The sequence below is a fragment of the Triticum urartu genome, chromosome 1 (genome assembly GCF_003073215.2).
Source record: "Triticum urartu cultivar G1812 chromosome 1, Tu2.1, whole genome shotgun sequence".
In the NCBI taxonomy this organism is placed as follows: domain Eukaryota; kingdom Viridiplantae; phylum Streptophyta; class Magnoliopsida; order Poales; family Poaceae; genus Triticum; species Triticum urartu.
In genome coordinates this window covers 14,192,696-14,211,937 of record NC_053022.1, presented here as the reverse complement: position 1 = coordinate 14,211,937, position 19,242 = coordinate 14,192,696, and the positions used below count along the sequence as shown (strand labels likewise).

The 19,242-nt window shown below is 44.0% G+C and overlaps 2 protein-coding genes across 4 annotated transcripts; one reads left to right on the top strand and one right to left on the bottom strand.

Annotated features, from left to right (window-relative positions):
* Positions 1 to 493: 493 nt before the first annotated feature.
* Positions 494 to 2,156, top strand: LOC125542817 (PH, RCC1 and FYVE domains-containing protein 1-like). Its single transcript, XM_048706016.1, has 3 exons — positions 494 to 725; positions 1,100 to 1,294; positions 1,679 to 2,156. The coding sequence occupies exons 2-3, from the start codon at positions 1,110 to 1,112 to the stop codon at positions 1,887 to 1,889; spliced, it is 396 nt and encodes a 131-aa protein (XP_048561973.1). The 5' UTR covers positions 494 to 725; positions 1,100 to 1,109; the 3' UTR covers positions 1,890 to 2,156.
* A 1,471-nt stretch (positions 2,157 to 3,627) lies between these two features.
* LOC125542803 (disease resistance protein PIK6-NP-like) lies at positions 3,628 to 9,717 on the bottom strand. Of its 3 annotated transcripts, XM_048705993.1 has the most exons (7): positions 9,458 to 9,717; positions 9,253 to 9,325; positions 9,012 to 9,094; positions 7,856 to 8,912; positions 6,336 to 6,956; positions 4,155 to 6,023; positions 3,628 to 4,021 (listed from the first exon to the last, which is right to left on the bottom strand). In XM_048705993.1, exons 4-6 carry the CDS (start codon positions 8,894 to 8,896, stop codon positions 4,176 to 4,178), a joined length of 3,510 nt encoding a protein of 1,169 aa, XP_048561950.1. In that variant the 5' UTR covers positions 8,897 to 8,912; positions 9,012 to 9,094; positions 9,253 to 9,325; positions 9,458 to 9,717; the 3' UTR covers positions 3,628 to 4,021; positions 4,155 to 4,175. The 3 variants fall into 3 exon arrangements, with proteins under 3 accessions (XP_048561950.1, XP_048561954.1, XP_048561941.1); XM_048705997.1 differs by having other exon boundaries at positions 3,628 to 6,023; positions 7,856 to 8,923; XM_048705984.1 differs by having other exon boundaries at positions 3,628 to 6,023.
* Between the last annotated feature and the right edge of the window lie 9,525 nt (positions 9,718 to 19,242).

Genomic DNA, 19,242 nt, shown 5'->3' with positions numbered 1-19,242 from the left:
ATATGGGAACGGATTTTCGCCTTTAATCTCCATTATTAGCCATCGGTGACCTTGGAATCGGAAACGCATGGGAGTGGCGGCGCTGTTATGGGAGTCGGGAGATTTGGAGGAATCGAGGAGAAAGATTGACGATGGGTTTTACCCCAGCGCCACGACCGAATGGGCCCTCTGCTTTCTCGATAAATTTCTTGGGCTTCCTACGAGCTATGAAGGAACTACCTCGGTTGGGGCCCCTGCCTTCCGGGGGCCCAGGGCGGGCGCCCCGTTTGCCCGGCCTATGGGCCGGGCCTGTGCATGGGTCGAAATCGTTGCGAAAACACGCTAACTCGTAAATCAGTGTTATGTATTACTCCCTTTAGTGATCTATAAGATCTTACATTGAGAGTACAATACTATCCTGAAGTGATGGGTTTGGTAAAAATTGTTAAAAATGCCTCTCAAAATTGTTTTTGGTGAAAACGGTGGTTTATGTGACAACCTAGCAAATGTGGTGGCTTTTCTGTAAATTTCCTGCCTCTCCAATCAAAACCATCCATTCCAAACCCCCACTCGCTCCACCCGTCGGCGGCGCTACCGCCAGAGCCACCGGCTCCCCACACCTCCGATCCGGCGCCGCCACCCCATCTTCTGTCAGATCCGGCGCCGCCGCGCCCTCTCGTCTCCTCCTTCTCCCAGATCGGGAGCAGCCGAGCTCGGCGGAGGAGCAGCAGCAGCGACATCTCAAGGTATACCATTTCTGTCTGTTTCGCGTCGGTGATTCTTGCTCGTGGGTGATGGACCGCGCAATCTTTCTGAGTTGAATGTTTGAACTCGGTCGGGCCAATGGGTTACACAAAATTGGACATTCACATGTTCAGATCGGGCCAAGATAATGTTGTCGAGATGGTACAAATCACATTCTGATGTCTTTTTCATCTCTTGCGTGCCTTGTGATGTGATGCCGGGCAGGAGAAATTAGCTGTAGCAGTATAGTGCGCTGTGATGTGATGCTCTGTTTAATTTCAGAGTTTTTTTTTCCATGTCCAGCAAATTAACTTTCCTACCGTAGCATGATGAGTCATTGTGTCATGTTTCACCCAGTTCCATTATCAGTTAGCAGCACAGGCAGTATGGATGGGACAATGCATGCTCCAAGCGGTGCCGAGGCACGTGTTGCTGCCCACCCTAGCGTGAACGCCAATGGCGCTGCCAGGCACTTGCATGATGAATGGCTGGAAGAGTATGAAGCGGGTGTTTTCATGAAGCTGAAGGACCTCGGTGATGGCACCCGAGAGCTGAAGAGGGTTCGGTTCAGGTGATTAAGCTATTTCCTGTCATGCTTTCCACTCCCAAATTAGCTTTGTAATTTGCGCATGCAAACAGCTCACTGAATATTCATGATTGCAAATAGGCTAGTTGCTTGATTAGTCGTTGAACAATATTTTACCGTTCCGCGAGTTTATATGCAACAAGAGGTCTGACAGTTCATTTAGTTTATAATCATATTTAGAGCACTTTTTTTTTCCACATTAAACACTATCAGAAAAGGAGAACTCCAGGTTATCTTGTTCACAATAAACACACTTCTGTTTCAGTCTGTAGCTGAGCTTCTGCTCTACTGACAAGTGACAAGCCTATATTTCTTTGCAAAATATTAATAGCGTTGGCATCTTCCCTCTGAGATATTTTTAATTTGCAGCAAAAGGCGCTTTGGGGAGCATCAGGCTGAGAATTGGTGGAAAGAGAACCGGGAGAAAGTTTACGAGCGATACAATATAAGGACCTCCCAACAAGCGTCGTCAGCAGCCCCAACCCACTCGATCGGCCTAATAACGTACCTTCCTGTTTCTTCACGCACAAACTGCAAGGCCAACCATCAACGAGTAGCAGCAAATCGTGAACGAAATTAAGGGTTATGTCATATGTGTACTGGGGTGTAGACCGCCATATGTGACCTTTATCGTCTCTTGGTACTGTGATATTGAGACTGGTAAGTAAGGTTCGGTTGGTGCTTAATCACCATAGGCCATAGCATGGGCCCTGTCCTAGTGTAATGTACATAATGTAGTAGAACTTATAACCTGTTAGTTGTGAGGTTAATGTAGTCTATTTAACTGGTTAATTGGCCTTGTTGAAACCCAGCCCATTAATAATCTTGTTATGTGAAACAAAAAGTACATCTATTGTCTTAAGCAGAGCTTAGTTGACTTAGTACCTTGTGGTGAACCTGTACACCCGGCAGAGCTTGACATGGGTAGGCTATTTGTCCAGCTGTAGATGACGTACCTGTTGACTGAGGTGCATGTGTGCATGTGGTGACTTTGTCAATCTCATGATCATGTATGAATGTGGTGATTTTCCGAATCTTAAGATTTGTCGATTCAATTGATAAGATCCTGAAAACCCACTTCGTAGCTGGTATAGAAATGCAGCCTAACATTTTGGGCTATGAGTTTCGACAGGGATACATTTGGGGTTAAACTAACAACCTGACTTGATTCGTAGCCTAACTAGCATGGTATGAAAATAACTTTCTTTCAAATTTTTTATGGAGGTGTACTTAAGCAAATCTCGCAAGGATTTGATCAGACAGAGAGGTGTGCCGCTGTCCATGCTACCTTTACTCCTTTACCATGCTATGTATCACACTAGCAATTGCTGTTGGGTGAAGTTTTTCTGTTTATACTATTTTTATCCTTCTTTTAAGCGTGTTTCAGTGACCTCAGTCCTGCAGTGGTACCTGGATATATATGCTCAACTTTTGATCAAACATGAAGAATTTTGACTTAAGATTTCAAGCAAATTGGTACCCTCTGCCCTGTTTATGTATGGATCACAGTAGCTAGTGTAGGTCTTGTTTTCCATACAGGTCAGACCCTCATTGTTTTTAGCTTTTGTCGCCGATTTCTACACATACTGATGTTGAAGAAACAACATTCTTCTGTCACAATACAAGTCGTTTTGGACATTGACATGGCTTTCAAGGTTACACATTGATCATTTACTTCTCTAAAGATACACTAAAGGTTTATCAAGTGATAGACAGAGTATTGTCAGTTTGATGTGTAAATGATGATGATTTTTCTCTATAAATGGTCAAATCTTACAAGATATCTATGGTGGGTCATTAGCTAATTTCTAAGGAGCCTCCTGCTCCACTGCTCATGTTATCTGTAGATTGAGATGTAATAATTGGAAGATATTGCTACAATCTGATTTTCGTTGCTCAGTTGGCATGGCAAATAAATCATGGAGTAGATGAAAGTCAAAGTTATGCAGCAGTAACAATGAAAGAAAGAAAACTATCAGCTACATAATAATTCTTAGAAGTTCAACACAGCTTCTTTAGTGGTAAAAACATTGGATCAGTAATCTGCTACAAAAATAACCATGGTTTATTCAAGGAATACACTTGACTGAACTCAGCAGTACACTTAACATTGCAATTTCAGGACAAAGCACAATCAATTAAACTGTACAGGTGTGCCATCCAATACAACACTGAACAAGGATGTAAATTAACAACCAGGCCTTAACCCGTCATTATTTAAACAGAAGAATAGCAAGAAGAAATTATGCAAGAATTATTCTCCAGTATCATGATCATCATGGTCATCCCTCGGGCAACAAGAGAAGAAACCTATAAGATACAAAATATGTTTCTATGAGTTCATTCCATCTTCAGAAAGAAGATCATCAGGTCATAGTTCATTCCATCTTCAGAAAGAAGATCATCATGTCATACTTTCTTCCATCTTCAGAAAGAAACCTATCAGCTAGAATAATATTTTTCCTTGATCATCAGGTCAAAAGTTCATTGCATATTCAGAAAGAAGCACAACCAATTACATTTTACACATGTTCCATCCAACGGAACACATCACAAGGTTGTAGATTAACATCCAGGCCTTAACCCATTATTACTTTACAGCAACAAACTGCAAGATGAAAGGAAGAAGTATTGTCCAGTGGCATCATAACTCGGGCATGGTTGAATGCGGACTTCATAGCTCATTGCATCTTCATGGGTTTCTTCAGGCTCCTAGTTACATGAATAATTAAACACATGTAAATTAATATCCATGCCTTAAGCCATCCTTATTTTTTACAGGAAAAATTGGAAGAGTAAACAAAGCAGGAAATATCTCCAGTAGCATGATCATCGAGTCACTCACTGACAGTTCAGGCTTCATAGTTCATTCCATCTTTAGAATGGGTTTCTTTGGATTTCTAGCAAGCTGGGTCCGGAACTGCTCCTTGAGCCGTGCTTCCCTCTCTAACTCCGTCCCAGCACGGTCCATCTTGAAATGAACACTGAGCAAGACTTCCTTGATGCTTGGGAGGATATCCAGCCCAAAGAACCCAATTCCACCTCTTTTACAAGCATCGGTGACCTTGAGCTGCTCGAGTTCAGGCATTGCTCCTTGGTCAAAGTTCACCGACTTGATCCCCCCTAAGCCTTCGACATCAAATACCACAATGCTTCTGAAAGCATCCTTTTGGAAATGGAGCTCTCCACCCTTGAATGAACACCCCGGCAGTCGGAGAATGGATAGGTTTGGCAGATGTCCCAGGACTTCCATAGCAGCGTCCTGCTCAACCTGGCTAGATGTTGTGAAGCTCAGCTTTAACTTCACAAGATTCTGAAGCTTCTTGATCCACTCTGGCAATACGCCCAGGCGGCCCTCCAGTTTGAGGCTCCGGAGGTTCTTCGGAGGCGAGGTAATGTCATCTAGGCATCCCTTGTCTGACTGCACTGATAATGACTCTAGGCGGCTAAGATTGGAAATGGCTGAACAAAACTTTACATCATTTTTCTCATTGATGCCCATCACTCCTAACTTGCGTAGCCCGCTGAGTCTTCCAATCTCCTGTATAACGGCATCTCCATATGCAACGTGCACACCCCTTATAGTGTGCAGGGATTTCAGTTTCCTGGCCCCTCCTGGCAACACAACACCACCATAATCTTTGTCCATCATGATACAAGGAGTTGCGGCACCACAGCATAAAGAAGTGCATGCATCAAGCTGGTTGAAGCCATACGTGTGCAGCAGATGCCTTGTACATAAATAATTTCCTTTTGTTGGAAACCCAGCATGGAGATGTTGTAGCTTCTGAAGCTTGATGATCGTTTGTGGTAGCATCACAATGGAGGTACCTCTGATATCTAGTGTCTCCAGTTGCCTCAAGTTACCTAATGTATCTGGCAGGTGACAGATAGATTCACATCCTCTTAGCGAAAGGTATCTTAGGTGAAGAAATTTCCCGATATGCTCAAGGTGATGATTAACTAGACCTGTCGTGTCTTCCAAGTCCAGCACTCGCAGAAGCCGCATCTTGTCAGAAAGGAAAAATGGCTTCCATTCTCCAAACACCGTTATTGAACGTACACGGGACATGTCCACTATGCTCTCGAATGCACTCTGATCTCTCTCCCAGTTGCTGCTTATAGCAAGGTGGCGTGCTGTGCCCTGGGTGTTTAAGCTGCAACCTTCCTCCAATCTAAGAACAAGATTTCCTTCCATCGACTTTGAGATGCCGATTTCACGGATGAGATCATGGACTTGGCAGGAGCCAATCCTTTTTCCATCACAAATTGATCTTTGGGATGGCAAAAGCATGCTCCTGCTTATGAGGTCCATGAAGTAGCTCTCTGCTACTTCCTCTGTAGACTTGTTGCGCACTACACCTGGGTAACCTTCAGCAATCCACCGCCGCAACAAACGTTTGAGCTTAATGTTATAGTCCTCAGGAAAGATGGAAAGATACAAGAAACAAGACTTGAGATGATATGGTAAACCATCATAACTTTTATTAAGGACTGTTATGATGGCCTCAAGCTCTGGATTCATCTGTAACTCTGCAGCACTAATATGCTCATTCAGTTTCTTCCACTCCAAGGCTGTTTTTGGCTGGTTTGCCAGGAAACCACCTATGGTGACTATTGCAAGGGGAAGTCCCTTGCATTTCTTTAAAATCATATTTGTTTGTTCAACCAACTCAGGATACTGCTCATCCAAATCCATAGTCTTGTCAAAAACCTGAAATTGGTAAAAGTAGACTTTTAGTTAGTACTCTATCTATGAGGGCTATCCCTTCTTTTCGAAAAAAAAACTCTATAAATTGTATCAGGTACACTACTCTTTTTCAGGACTCGGAAGCTGGAAAATTTGGCTTATTTAGTTTTTTGGGGAAGTATGTCACATGATGAATAGTTAGTGCATAGAAAAATAGGCATTTTTTTCCATGTCACCTGCACATGTGTTATATGATATCCCAGCTATATTTTGTTAGGCAACTAGATAACCATTTTCAAATTAAACAAATGCAGTATGAAGATACACTATCCATACCTTTTGTATGAAGAGGTCATGTGCATCATTGAGTTCCAGACCTTGGAGCTTGTATATATTTTTACGTTTCTTTGAACAATGTTTACCAATATCCTCTACCCTTGTGGTGACTATGATCCGGCTTGATGTTTCCAATGCAGTAAAATGTGGGATGATTGCATCCCATTCTCTCGTGGATGATAGATCATCTAGAACAATCAAACATTTCTTTCCTTCTAAATGTCTGACCATATCTGCCACATCCTCATATCCAAACTGCCCAGCTAAGTTCTTGAGGAGTTCATCGCAATTGAAAGGACGCATAATTGTAACACAAGCACACTTCTCAAACTTGCCTCTGAGCTCTTGGCTTTGATAAACATCTCTCACTACTGTGGTTTTTCCAAGACCACCCATTCCACACACAGAGATCACCTCAAATTGGCGGCCATCTCCATTTGTGACTAGTTGGATAATCTCTGATTTTTCTTTCTCTCGCCCGATGAGCTGAAATTCCTTAAATGCTGCTAGCGTTGTCTCCATGCGAGTGAGTATCTTGTTATTCACCAAGATGTGACTAGCGGTGGTGGTTGAATTTGTGCTGCTAGACCCGACCTCCGTCGAATCTCCATCTTGAGAACCCTGATCAGGTAAGTTGGAGTTCAAAGAAGGCATAATTCAGGGGATCATATCCCGTATTGGTTAATGAGTGAAAAAAAAGGGCTCAACTCAGTTATTCAGGTAGGAACATAAATAAACGAGTAAATTATCAAGGAACCACGGGGTATTGAGGCAAAGTATGAGAAAACCACAACTCAGAAATGTTTCACTTAACCACAACTTTTGGGCCAGCTCTGTTGACAGCGACTATAGCCACCTGGAGCCCATATTTCCTTATAGTTTCTTACAAGAGATTGAAGTGCGCAGATGATAGAAACATTTTCCAGTTATCGCTCAAATGAATGGAAATGGATTCTTGCTGCGTTAAAACAAAACAACTATTACACTACTTTCTGTTCGTTTGACACAAACTTCAAATGCATTGAAGCAAATGTCAGTATCAATGGAAACTCATGCCCTGGAAACAAAAAGGAGTAAATTATCTGCCGAATTTATTGGTTTTAAACTTGTGTGCTAGATTAATTAGTTTAAAATAATACTAAATATACTGTACTGATCCGATGTGGCTCCCTTCCCTAGTCCTACCCGTGTAAAAAAGGCCTTGTTAAAGGTTGTCCAGATGTGCTTACATTTAGCTCATTTTGCAGAACTAGCACGTGTATAGTCTCAGAACTGCCACTTTTATGACCAGTTTCACAACGTACTACTATGACTTGGACTAACATTTTACACAACTCTATACAGTTAACTCTATGTTACTTGGATTAACATATTACACAACCATATACCATTAACTCCATAGCACTTTGTATTGTACTCCCTCTGTAAGGTCTTATATTAGTTTACAGAGGGAATACTTCATAATGATATAAGTAATCAACAGGGTTGGATGAAATCCAGTCTGGTCTTTGGAATGTTACCTTCTCAAAGAAAGCATAAAGAGTATTCTGGTCAATGGACAACTGCTTGTGCTCTGGTGCTACGTTCTGTGGCCCTGCGCATAAGCTTGCAACTTCAACTTGCTTTGTTGACACTATAATCCGGCTTCCTCTCTTGTTATTGGGAAAGCATGGTTTAATTTGATCCCACTCTTCAGTGGTAGACATGCCATCAATCACAATTAGGTAACTCTTATCATTCAAATAAGACTTGAACTCGTCAACCAAATCATTCTCCTTCTTCATTCCCATTCCCCTCAGTACTTGGGCATCCATATTTTCTACTGGGTCTTGCAGAAGGTTGATATAGAATTGCCTGATAATGCTTCGCATGAACTCTACTGAATTAAAAGGGCACATCACCTTGATCCAAGCATGGCAATCAAACCTGTTGTGTTTCTTCAGATCTTCAAAGGCTCTTTTTATGACGGACGTTTCCCCAACATCAGTACTTGTTCCCCACACCGCTATCACTCGAAGGCGGTCATCCATCTTCCTTATCAGTTGAACAAGATCTGCTTTTGCCTTCTCCCTCTGCCGCCTTGCATCCTCTGTGCTAGACATTGTCATGGCACCGGTGATGGCAGACTGCCCATCGGTGCTGGCAGGATTAGAGCCTGCAGAGCCCTTGATAAGGTGGTAGCGCATATTCCTCTGGCTGACATCTTCAACATTAGCTCTGAGCCCCTTCATTTGCTTCGCCACCTGGCGCCGATCCTTCAGAAGGATACGCCACCAGGGCTGCTTCTCTAGGCGGACTGCGAAATCCTGGAGGGAGTCCTCAACATCGTAGGCAAGGTCACGGACTTGCTTCACCCAGACCCTGACCACCTTGCTGTCGCCGTCTCCTTCGTCATTTGCGGCCATGAGAAAGGCCTGCATCATCTCAAGCTCATTGGTGATGAAGACCTGATCACGCCGGACTCCAAGCTGCAGGGCCACCTCCTCCGCGATGGCAGATTGGGCGTACCGAACCGCTCCGTTCAGTACGGACTTGCCAACACTCAGCACCGTCGTCTCCATCGTCAGTTGGGCGTTTCTGCAAAATGACTGGATATTACTGATGGAGGGAACACTGCTACTGCAGGGTGTCAGTACCGAAGCTTGAGCAAAGCACAAAGAAGATGGGGAAACAAACCTGGTGGCGGTGCCGCAGTGGTACACCTCGACAGCGACCAAGAACCTTCTGCAACAATCTCTCCACCCTCGAAAGAACAGCGTCTAAACATACAAGATCCACATCGCAAAGCAGAAAAAAAAAAGAGTCAACAAATTAGTACTATACGCTAGCAGATTGGTGCCTCGATTAAGCTTGAGCAGATGTGGATGAGAAAGATTTCAGTAGAGCAGAATAAGAAAGACGGGAACTAATTAATTACCAGGCTCTCACTGGACTGGACTGGACTGAGATGCTCCGCCCGGGCCTCCGGTTCTTGCTATTCGACTACCACCCTGGATTCAGCCAACACAAAAATCAGACTTTCAAGCAGAAGATCTGACCTTTTAGCACCAGACATTGCTACTTTTAACTGAAAAGATGCACAAAATCAAGGGAAAGATGCACAAAAGGTCGTTGAATCTGACCGCCGGCCACCTCCTTCTCCTCCTCCACGGTCGACACCGGTGCTGAGAACGGCCGTCCTCCACACAACGGGCGGCGCCACCCCCTTCGTCTTGGTAGGGATGAGCTCGGAGGCCGGAAGAGGTCACCAGCAAGCGGATCTATAGGTTGGGCTGCCTGTACTAGAGCGGCGCCGGTACTAGAGATGCAGAGCCAAGACTTCGGGCTGATGCAGAGCGAAGACTACGGGTGGACTGACCGACTGACCATACGAGAGACAGAGACGTGAAAAAAAAAGCTATGGAATCAGACTAATGAGAGCATCTATGACCGGGCACCCAGTATCCCCTCAATTGTCCGGACGGACAAAAAAAATACGACCAAGACGAACGCCTCAAGCAGGGCTTAAACGTTCATACTGACTGGCATTTCTCATATTTAGTCTAAATAAAAAACGGATATGGGTTACGCAACCTACGTGTTAGAGCCGACAGGCCTACCCCGCCACAAATTGCACCAAATCCATCCCTCGATCTACCGGATACATTTGTTCTCTTCTCTTCTTCTTGCTCCTCGTCGGATGTCTCGCAGCTCTGTCGCCACGCTTGCTCCGCAGTCGTTCCAAGCCTCAACTCCACTAGAACTGGCACATCAATCCTCTCTCATGTGCTCGCCGCCGTGGACATCATCGTCGGTTCGGACGCCACCGCGGTATGTCCGGCAATTCTCGAGCTGCCCCTTGCGCTTTATGTGTTCGACAGATTGTCCGTCCTGATTTTTTGTGATTTATTTATAGGGAAAACGATGAATTCCGATGCTTCGTCGTACGAGGAGTATAGACCGACGGAGCTTGATAAAATGGTTGAAGATGAGTTCTTCGATACGTCAGACTCGGACGAAGAGGTAGACATGATCATTCTCATGAGCATGCAAGAGGAAATGGACCGGCAAGTAGAGCATATTCTCAACTTTAGAGGCTCAATCAAATGGAGAAGAATAATTAATCAGAATAGGGTCTTTGGACCACATCCACTGCGCAAGGACTACTTTGCTCTGGACCCAACTTTCCCGGATGATCCATGGTTTCATCGCTGTTTTCGTATGCGCAAACTGTTGTTTTTGTGCATTATGGAGGGAGTGAAGGCACACGATGACTACTTCAAACTCACAAGGGATTGTTGTGGCCTGCTTTCTTTCTCTACTAAGCAGAAATGCTTGGCTGCTCCGAGGATGCTTACACTTGGTGTTGGGAAACGTAGTAATTTTTCAAAAAAATTCCTACGCACACGCAAGATCATGGTGATGCATAGCAACGAGAGGGGAGAGTGTTGTCCACGTACCCTCGTAGATCGAAAGCGGAAGCGTTAGCACAACGCGGTTGATGTAGTCGTACGTCTTCACGATCCGACCGATCAAGTACCGAACGCACGGCACCTCCGAGTTCAGCACACGTTCAGCCCGATGACGTCCCTCGAACTCCGATCCAGCCGAGTGTTGAGGAAGAATTTCGTCAGCACAACGGCGTGGTGACGATGATGATGTTCTACCGGCGCAGGGCTTCGCCTAAGCACCGCTACAGTATTATCGAGGTGGACTATGGTGGAGGGGGGCACCGCACACGGCTAAAAGATCAATAGATCAATTGTTGTGTCTCTAGAGGTGCCCCCTGCCCCCGTATATAAAGGAGCAAGGGGGGAGAGGCAGCCGGCCAAGAAGGGCGCCAAGGGGGGAGTCCTACTCCCACCGAGAGTAGGATTCCTCCTTTCCTTGTTGGAGTAGGAGAAGGGAAGGAAAAAGGAGAAGGAAGGAAGGGGGCGCCCTCTCTCCCTAGTCCAGTTCGGACCAGTCCATGGGGAGGGGTGCGGCCACCCTTTAAGGCCTTTTTCTCCTTTCCCGTATGGCCCATTAAGGCCCAATACGAATTCCCGTAACTCTCCGGTACCCCCGAAAATACCCGAATCACTCGGAACCTTTCCGATGTCCGAATATAGTCGTCCAATATATCGATCTTTACGTCTCGACCATTTCGAGACTCTTCGTCATGTCCCCAATCTCATCCGGGACTCCGAACTACCTTCGGTACATCAAAACACATAAACTCATAATATAACTGTCATCGAAACTTTAAGCGTGCGGACCCTACGGGTTCGAGAACTATGTAGACATGACCGAGACATATCTCCGGTCAATAACCAATAGCGGAACTTGGATGCTCATATTGGCTCCCACATATTCTACGAAGATCTTTATCGGTCAGACCGCATAACAACATACGTTGTTCCCTTTGTCATCGGTATGTTACTTGCCCGAGATTCGATCGTCGGTATCTCAATACCTAGTTCAATCTCGTTACCGGCAAGTCTCTTTACTCGTTCCGTAATACATCATCCTGCAACTAACTCATTAGTTGCAATGCTTGCAAGGCTTAAGTGATGTGCATTACCGAGAGGGCCCAAAGATACCTCTCCGACAATCGGAGTGACAAATCTTAATCTCGAAATACGCCAACCCAACAAGTACCTTTGGAGACACCTGTAGAGCACCTTTATAATCGCCCAGTTACGTTGTGATGTTTGGTAGCACACAAAGTGTTTCTCTGGTAAACGGGAGTTGCATAATCTCATATTCATAGGAACATGTATAAGTCATGAAGAAAGCAATAGCAACATACTAAACGATCGAGTGCTAAGCTAATGGAATGGGTCATGTCAATCACATCATTCTCATGATGTGATCCCGTTAATCAAATGACAACTCATGTCTATGGTTAGGAAACATAACCATCTTTAATTAACGAGCTAGTCAAGTAGAGGCATACTAGTGACACTCTGTTTGTCTATGTACTCACACATGTATTATGTTTCCGATTAATACAATTCTAGAATGAATAATAAACATTTATCATGATATAAGGAAATAAACAATAATTTTATTGTTGCCTCTAGGGCATATTTCCTTGAGTCTCTCACTTGCACTAGAGTCAATAATCTAGTTCACATCACCATGTGATTTAATACCAATAGTTCACATCACCATGTGATTAACACACATAGTTCACATCGTCATGTGACCAACACCCAAAGGGTTTACTAGAGTCAATAATCTAGTTCACATCGCTATGTGATTAACATCCAAAGAGTACTAAGGTGTGATCATGTTTTTCTTGTGAGAGAAGTTTAGTCAACGGGTCTGCCACATTCAGATCCGTATGTCTTTTGCAAATTTCTATGTCAACAATGCTCTGCACGGAGCTACTCTAGCTAATTGCTCCCACTTTCAATATGTATCCAGATTGAGACTTAGAGTCATCTGGATCCGTTTCAAAACTTGCATCGACGTAACCCTTTACGACGAACCTTTTTGTCACCTCCATAATCGAGAAACATATCCTTATTCCACTAAGGATAATTTTGACCGCTGTCCAGTGATCTACTCCTAGATCACTATTGTACTCCCTTGCCAAAATCAGTGTAGGCTATACAATAGATCTGGTACACAGCATGACATACTTTATAGAACCTATGGCCAAGGCATGGGGAATGCCTTTCATTCTCTTTCTATCTTCTGCCGTGGTCGGGCTTTGAGTCTTACTCAATTTCACACCTTATAACACAGGCAAGAACTTTTTCTTTGACTGTTCCATTTTGAACTACTTTAAAATCTTGTCAAGGTATGTAATCATTGAAAAACTTATAAAGCGTCTTGATCTATCTCTATAGATCTTGATGCTCAATATGTAAGCAGCTTCAACGAGGTCTTTCTTTGAAAAACTCCTTTCAAACACTCCTTTATGCTTTGCAGAATAATTCTACATTATTTCCGATCAACAATATGTCATTCACATATACTTATCAGAAATGCTGTAGTGCTCCCACTCACTTTCTTGTAAATACAGGCTTCACCGTAAGTCTGTATAAAACTATATGCTTTGATCAACTCATCAAAGTGTATATTCCAACTCCGAGATGCTTGCACCAGTCCATAGAAGGATCGCTGGAGCTTGCATATTTAGGATTGACAAAACCTTCTGGTTGCATCATATACAACTCTTCTTCAATAAATCTATTAAGGAATGTAGTTTTGTTTATCCATTTGCCAGATTTCATAAAATGCGGCAATTGCTAACATGATTTGGACAGACTTAAGCATAGATACGAGTGAGAAACTCTCATCGTAGTCAACACCTTGAACTTGTCGAAAACCTTTTGCGACAATTCTAGCTTTGTAGATAGTAACACTACTATCAGCGTCCGTCTTCCTCTTGAAGATCCATTTAATCTCAATGGCTCGCCGATCATATGGGCAAGTCAATCAAAGTCCATACTTTGTTCTCATACATGGATCCCATCTTAGATTTCATGGCCTCAAACCATTTCGCGGAATCTGGGCCCATCATCGCTTCCTCATAGTTCGTAGGTTCATCATGGTCAAGTAACATGACCTCCAGAATAGGATTACCGTACCACTCTGGTGCGGATTTCATTCTGGTTGACCTACGAGGTTCGGTAGTAACTTGATCTGAAGTTACATGATCATCATCATTAGCTTCCTCACTAATTGGTGTAGGAGTCACAGGAACAGATTTCTGTGATGAACTACTTTCCAATAAGGGAGCAAGTGCAATTACCTCATCAAGTTCTACTTTCCTCCCACTCACTTCTTTCGAGAGAAACTCCTTCTCTAGAAAGGATCCATTCTTAGGAACGAATGTCTTGCCTTTCGGATATGTGATAGAAGGTGTACCCAACTGTCTCCTTTGGGTATCCTATGAAGACACATTTCTCCGATTTGGGTTTGAGCTTAATTATCAAGATGAAACTTTTTCACATAAGCATCGTAGCCCCAAACTTTAAGAAACGACAACTTTGGTTTCTTGCCAAAGCACAGTTCATAAGGCGTCGTCTTAACGGATTTTGATGGTGCCCTATTTAACATGAATGCAGCTGTCTCTAATGCATAACCCCAAAACGATAGTGGTAGATCGGTAAGAGACATCATAGATCGCACCATATCTAATAAAGTACGGTTACGACGTTTGGACACACCATTACACTGTGGTGTTCCAGGTGGCGTGAGTAGTGGAACTATTTCACGTTGTTTTAACTGAAGACCAAACTCGTAACTCAAATATTTTACCTCTGCGATCATATCGTAGAAACTTTTATTTTCTTGTTACGATGATTTTCTACTTCACTCTGAAATTCTTTTGAACTTTTTAAACATTTCAGACTCATGTTTTATCAAGTAGATATATCCATATCTGCTCAAAACATCTATGAAGGTCAGAAAATAATGATACTTGCTACGAGCCTTAACACTCATCGGACTGCATACATCAGTATGTATTATTTTCAATAAGTTAGTTGCTCGCTCCATTGTTCTGGAGAACGGCGTTTTAGTCATCTTGCCCATGAGGCATGGTTCGCAAGCATCAAGTGATTCATAATCAAGTGATTCCAAAAGCCCATCAGCATGGAGTTTCTTCATGTGCTTTACACCAATATGACCTAAACGGCAGTGCCACAAATAAGTTGCACTATCATTATTAACATTGCATCTTTTGGCTTCAATATTATGAATATGTGTATCACTACGATCGAGATCCAACGAACCATTTTCATTGGGTGTATAACCATAGAAGGTTTTTATTCATGTAAACAGAACAACAATTATTCTCTAACTTAAATGATTAAACGTATTGCAATAAACATGATAAAATCATATTCATGTTCAACGCAAACACCAAATAACACTTATTTAGGTTCAACACTAATCCCGAAAATATAGGGAGTGTGCGATGATGATCATATCAATCTTGGAACTACTTCCAACACACATCATCACCTCACCCTTAACTAGTTTCTGTTCATTCTGCAACTCCCGTTTCGAGTTACTACTCTTAGCAACTGAACCAGTATCAAATACCGAGGGGTTGCTACGAACACTAGTAAAATACACACCAATAATCTGTATATCAAATATACCTTTGTTCACTTTGCCATCCTTCTTATCCGCCAAATACTTGGGGCAGTTCCGCTTCCAGTGACCAGTCCCTTTGCAGTAGAAGCACTTAGTCTCAGGCTTAGGTCCAGACTTGGGCTTCTTCACTTGAGCAGCAACTTGCTTGCCGTTCTTTTTGAAGTTCCCCTTTCTTCCCTTTGTCCCTTTACTTAAAACTAGTGGTCTTGTTAACCATCAACACTTTGATGCTCTTTCTTGATTTCTACCTTCGTCGATTTCAGCATCGCGAAGAGCTCGGGAATTACTTTCGTCATCCCTTGCATATTATAGTTCATCACGAAGTTCTAGTAACTTGGTGATAGTGACTAGAGAATTCTGTCAATTACTATCTTATCTGGAAGATTAACTCCCACTTGATTCAAGCAATTGTAGTACCCAGACAATCTGAGAACATGCTCACTGGTTGAGCTATTCTCCTCCATCTTGTAGGCAAAGTACTATCAAAGGTCTTATACCTCTCGACACGGGCATGAGTATGAAATACCAATTTCAACTCTTGGAACATCTTATATGCTCCGTGGCGTTCAAAACCCTTTTTGAGGTCCCGATTCTAAGACGTAAAGCATGGTGCACTTAACTATCAAGTAGTCATCATACCGAGTTTTTGTCAAACATTCATAATGTTTGCATATGCTCCTGCAATAGGTCCGTCACCTAGCGGTGCATCAAGGACATAATTCTTCTGTGCAGCAATGAGGATAATCCTCAGATCACGGATCCAATCCGGATCATTGCTACTAACATCTTTCAATACAGTTTTTCTCTAGGAACATATCAAAAATAAAACAGGGGAGCTAAACGCGAGCTATTGATCTACAACATAGATATGCTAATACTACCAGGACTAAGTTCATGATAAATTTAAGTTCAATTAATAATATTACTTAAGAACTCCCACTTAGATAGACATCCCTCTAATCCTCTAAGTGATCATGTGATCCATATCAACTAAACCATGTCCGATCATCACGTGAGATGGAGTAGTTTCAATGGTGAACATCACCATGTTGATCATATCTACTATATGATTCACGCTCAACCTTTCGGTCTCAGTGTTCCGAGGTCATATCTGTTATATGCTAGGCTCGTCAAGTCTAACCTGAGTATTCCGCGTGTGCAACTGTTTTGCACCCGTTGTATTTGAACGTAGAGCCTATCACACCCGATCATCACGTGGTGTCTCAACACGAAGAACTTTCGCAACGGTGCATACTCAGGAAGAACACTTGTACCTTGATAATTAGTGAGAGATCATCTTATAAAGCTACCGTCGAACTAAGCAAAATAAGATGTATAAAAGATAAACATCACATGCAATCAAAATATGTGACATGATATGGTCATCATCATCTTGTGCCTTTGATCTCCATCTCCAAAGCATCGTCATGATTTCCATCGTCACCGGCATGACACCATGATTTCCATCATCTTGATCTATATCAATGTGTCGTCACATGGTCGTCTCGCCAACTATTGCTCTTGCAACTATTGCTATCGCATAGCGATAAAGTAAAGCAATTATTTGGCGCTTGCATCTTATACAATAAAGAGACAACCATAAGGCTTCTGCCAGTTGCCGATAACTTCAACAAAACATGATCATCTTATACAACAAATTAAATCTCATCATGTCTTGACCATATCACATCGCAACATGCCCTGCAAAAACAAGTTAGACGTCCTCTACTTTGTTGTTGCAAGTTTTACGTGGCTGCTATGGGCTGAGCAAGAACCGTTCTTACCTACATCAAAACCACAATGATAGTCCGTCAAGTTAGTGCTGTTTTAACCTTCTCAAGGACCGGGCGTAGCCACACTCGGTTCAACTAAAGTTGGAGAAACTGACACCCGCCAGCCACCTGTGTGCAAAGCATGTCGGTAGAACCAGTCTCGCGTAAGCGTACGCGTAATGTCGGTCCGGGCCGCTTCATCCAACAATACCGCCGAACCAAAGTATGACATGCTGGTAAGCAGTATGACTTATATCGCCCACAACTCACTTGTGTTCTACTCGTGCATATGACATCTACGCATAAAACCTGGCTCGGATGTCACTGTTGGGGAACGTAGTAATTTCAAAAAAATTCCTACGCACACGCAAGATCATGGTGATGCATAGCAACGAGAGGGGAGAGTTTTGTCCATGTACCCTCGTAGACCGAAAGCGGAAGCGTTAGCACAACGCGGTTGATGTAGTCGTACGTCCTCACGATCCGACCGATCAAGTACCGAACGCACGACACCTCCGAGTTCAGCACACGTTTAGCCCGATGATGTCCGTCTAACTCCGATCCAGCCGAGTGTTGAGGGAGAGTTTCGTCAGCACGACGGCGTGGTGACGATGATGATGTTCTACCGGCGCAGGGCTTCGCCTAAGCACCGCTACAGTATTATCACTACAAAAAAAAGACACATCCGTGACATTTTGGGCCGAACGAATTTTTTTCCTGTCATACATATGACACTTCTATGACGATAATTGTGACAAAACCCGGTATCATCATAGATGTGGTGGGCTCCTACTTCTATGACAAAAAATCATGATAGAAAATGGGCTTTTTGTCCTGGGCGGGCCAGGGACGCAGCTGCATGACATTCTTTGGGCCGTCCATGACGGAAAAAATCGTGGTAGAAGCGAGGGGGAGGAAAATTTCGGGGAGTTCCCGGTTACGGTGGGAGGTCGGGGGGGCCGAGCGATGCGCGTTTCTCTCGTACACGTACGCGCGTGTGTGCGAGGCGTTGGCTCTAACTGAACCCGAGCGAGGAGTTGGGCTCTAACTGAACCCGAGCGATTGCACTGCAGGCTACACGTTACTGAACCCGAGCGATCGATCGATGGCTGTTAACTGAACCCGATCGAGCGATTCCTTGGCTACTGCTGCTAACTGAAGCCGATCGATGCTGCCTTTGGATGAACAGTGAGCGTTGCCGGGGAGGGGGGGGGTTTGGATGAACAGTGAGCGGTGGCGTTGCCTCTGGATGAACATGTTGGGTTTCGTAGTAATTTCAAAAAAATTCCTACGCACACGCAAGATCATGTGATGTATAGCAACGAGAGGGGAGAGTGTTGTCTATGTACCCACGTAGACCGACTGCGGAAGCGATGACGCAATGTAGAGGAAGTAGTCGTACGTCTTCACGATCCAACCGATCAAGCACCGAAACTACGGCACCTCCGAGTTCGAGCACACGTTCAGCTCGATGACGATCCCCGGACTCCGATCCAGCAAAGTGTCGGGGAAGATTTCCGTCAGCACGACGGCATGGTGACGATCTTGATGCACTACAGCAGCAGGGCTTCGCCTAAACTCCGCTACAGTATTATCGAGGACTATGGTGGCTGGGGGCACCGCACACGGCTAAGGAATAGATCACGTGGATCAACTTGTGTGTTCTAGGGTGCCTCTACCTCAGTATATAAAGGACTAGAGGGGGGGAGGCTGGCCGGCCATAGGAGGCGCGCCAGGAGAGTCCTACTCCCTCTGGGAGTAGGATTCCCCCCCAATCCTAGTTGGAATATGATTCGCGGAGGGGGAAAAGAGAGAGAGGGGGCCGGCCACCTCTCCTAGTCCTAATAGGACTAGGGGAAGGAGGAGGCGCGCAGCCCATGTAGGGCTGCCTCTTCTCTTTTCCACTAAGGCCCATCATGGCCCATTTAGCTCCCGGGGGGTTCCGGTAACCTTCCCGGTACTCCGGTAAAATCCCGATTTCACCTGGAACACTTCCGATATCCAAACATAGGCTTCCAATATATCAATCTTTATGTCTCGACCATTTCGAGACTCCT

What these genes read in the sequence shown, in the direction of transcription:
- LOC125542817 (XM_048706016.1), top strand. Translation starts at nt 1,110, where the DNA reads ATGGATGGGACAATGCATGCTCCAAGCGGTGCCGAGGCACGTGTTGCT. An exon ending in CTGAAGAGGGTTCGGTTCAG is followed by an intron (nt 1,295 to 1,678) that starts GTGATTAAGCTA and finishes TTTAATTTGCAG; the next exon opens with CAAAAGGCGCTTTGGGGAGC.
- LOC125542803 (XM_048705997.1), bottom strand. Translation starts at nt 8,896, where the DNA reads ATGGAGACGACGGTGCTGAGTGTTGGCAAGTCCGTACTGAACGGAGCG. An exon ending in TTTATGCTTTCTTTGAGAAG is followed by an intron (nt 6,957 to 7,855) that starts GTAACATTCCAA and finishes TTACCTGATCAG; the next exon opens with GGTTCTCAAGATGGAGATTC. An exon ending in ATGACCTCTTCATACAAAAG is followed by an intron (nt 6,024 to 6,335) that starts GTATGGATAGTG and finishes TACCAATTTCAG; the next exon opens with GTTTTTGACAAGACTATGGA.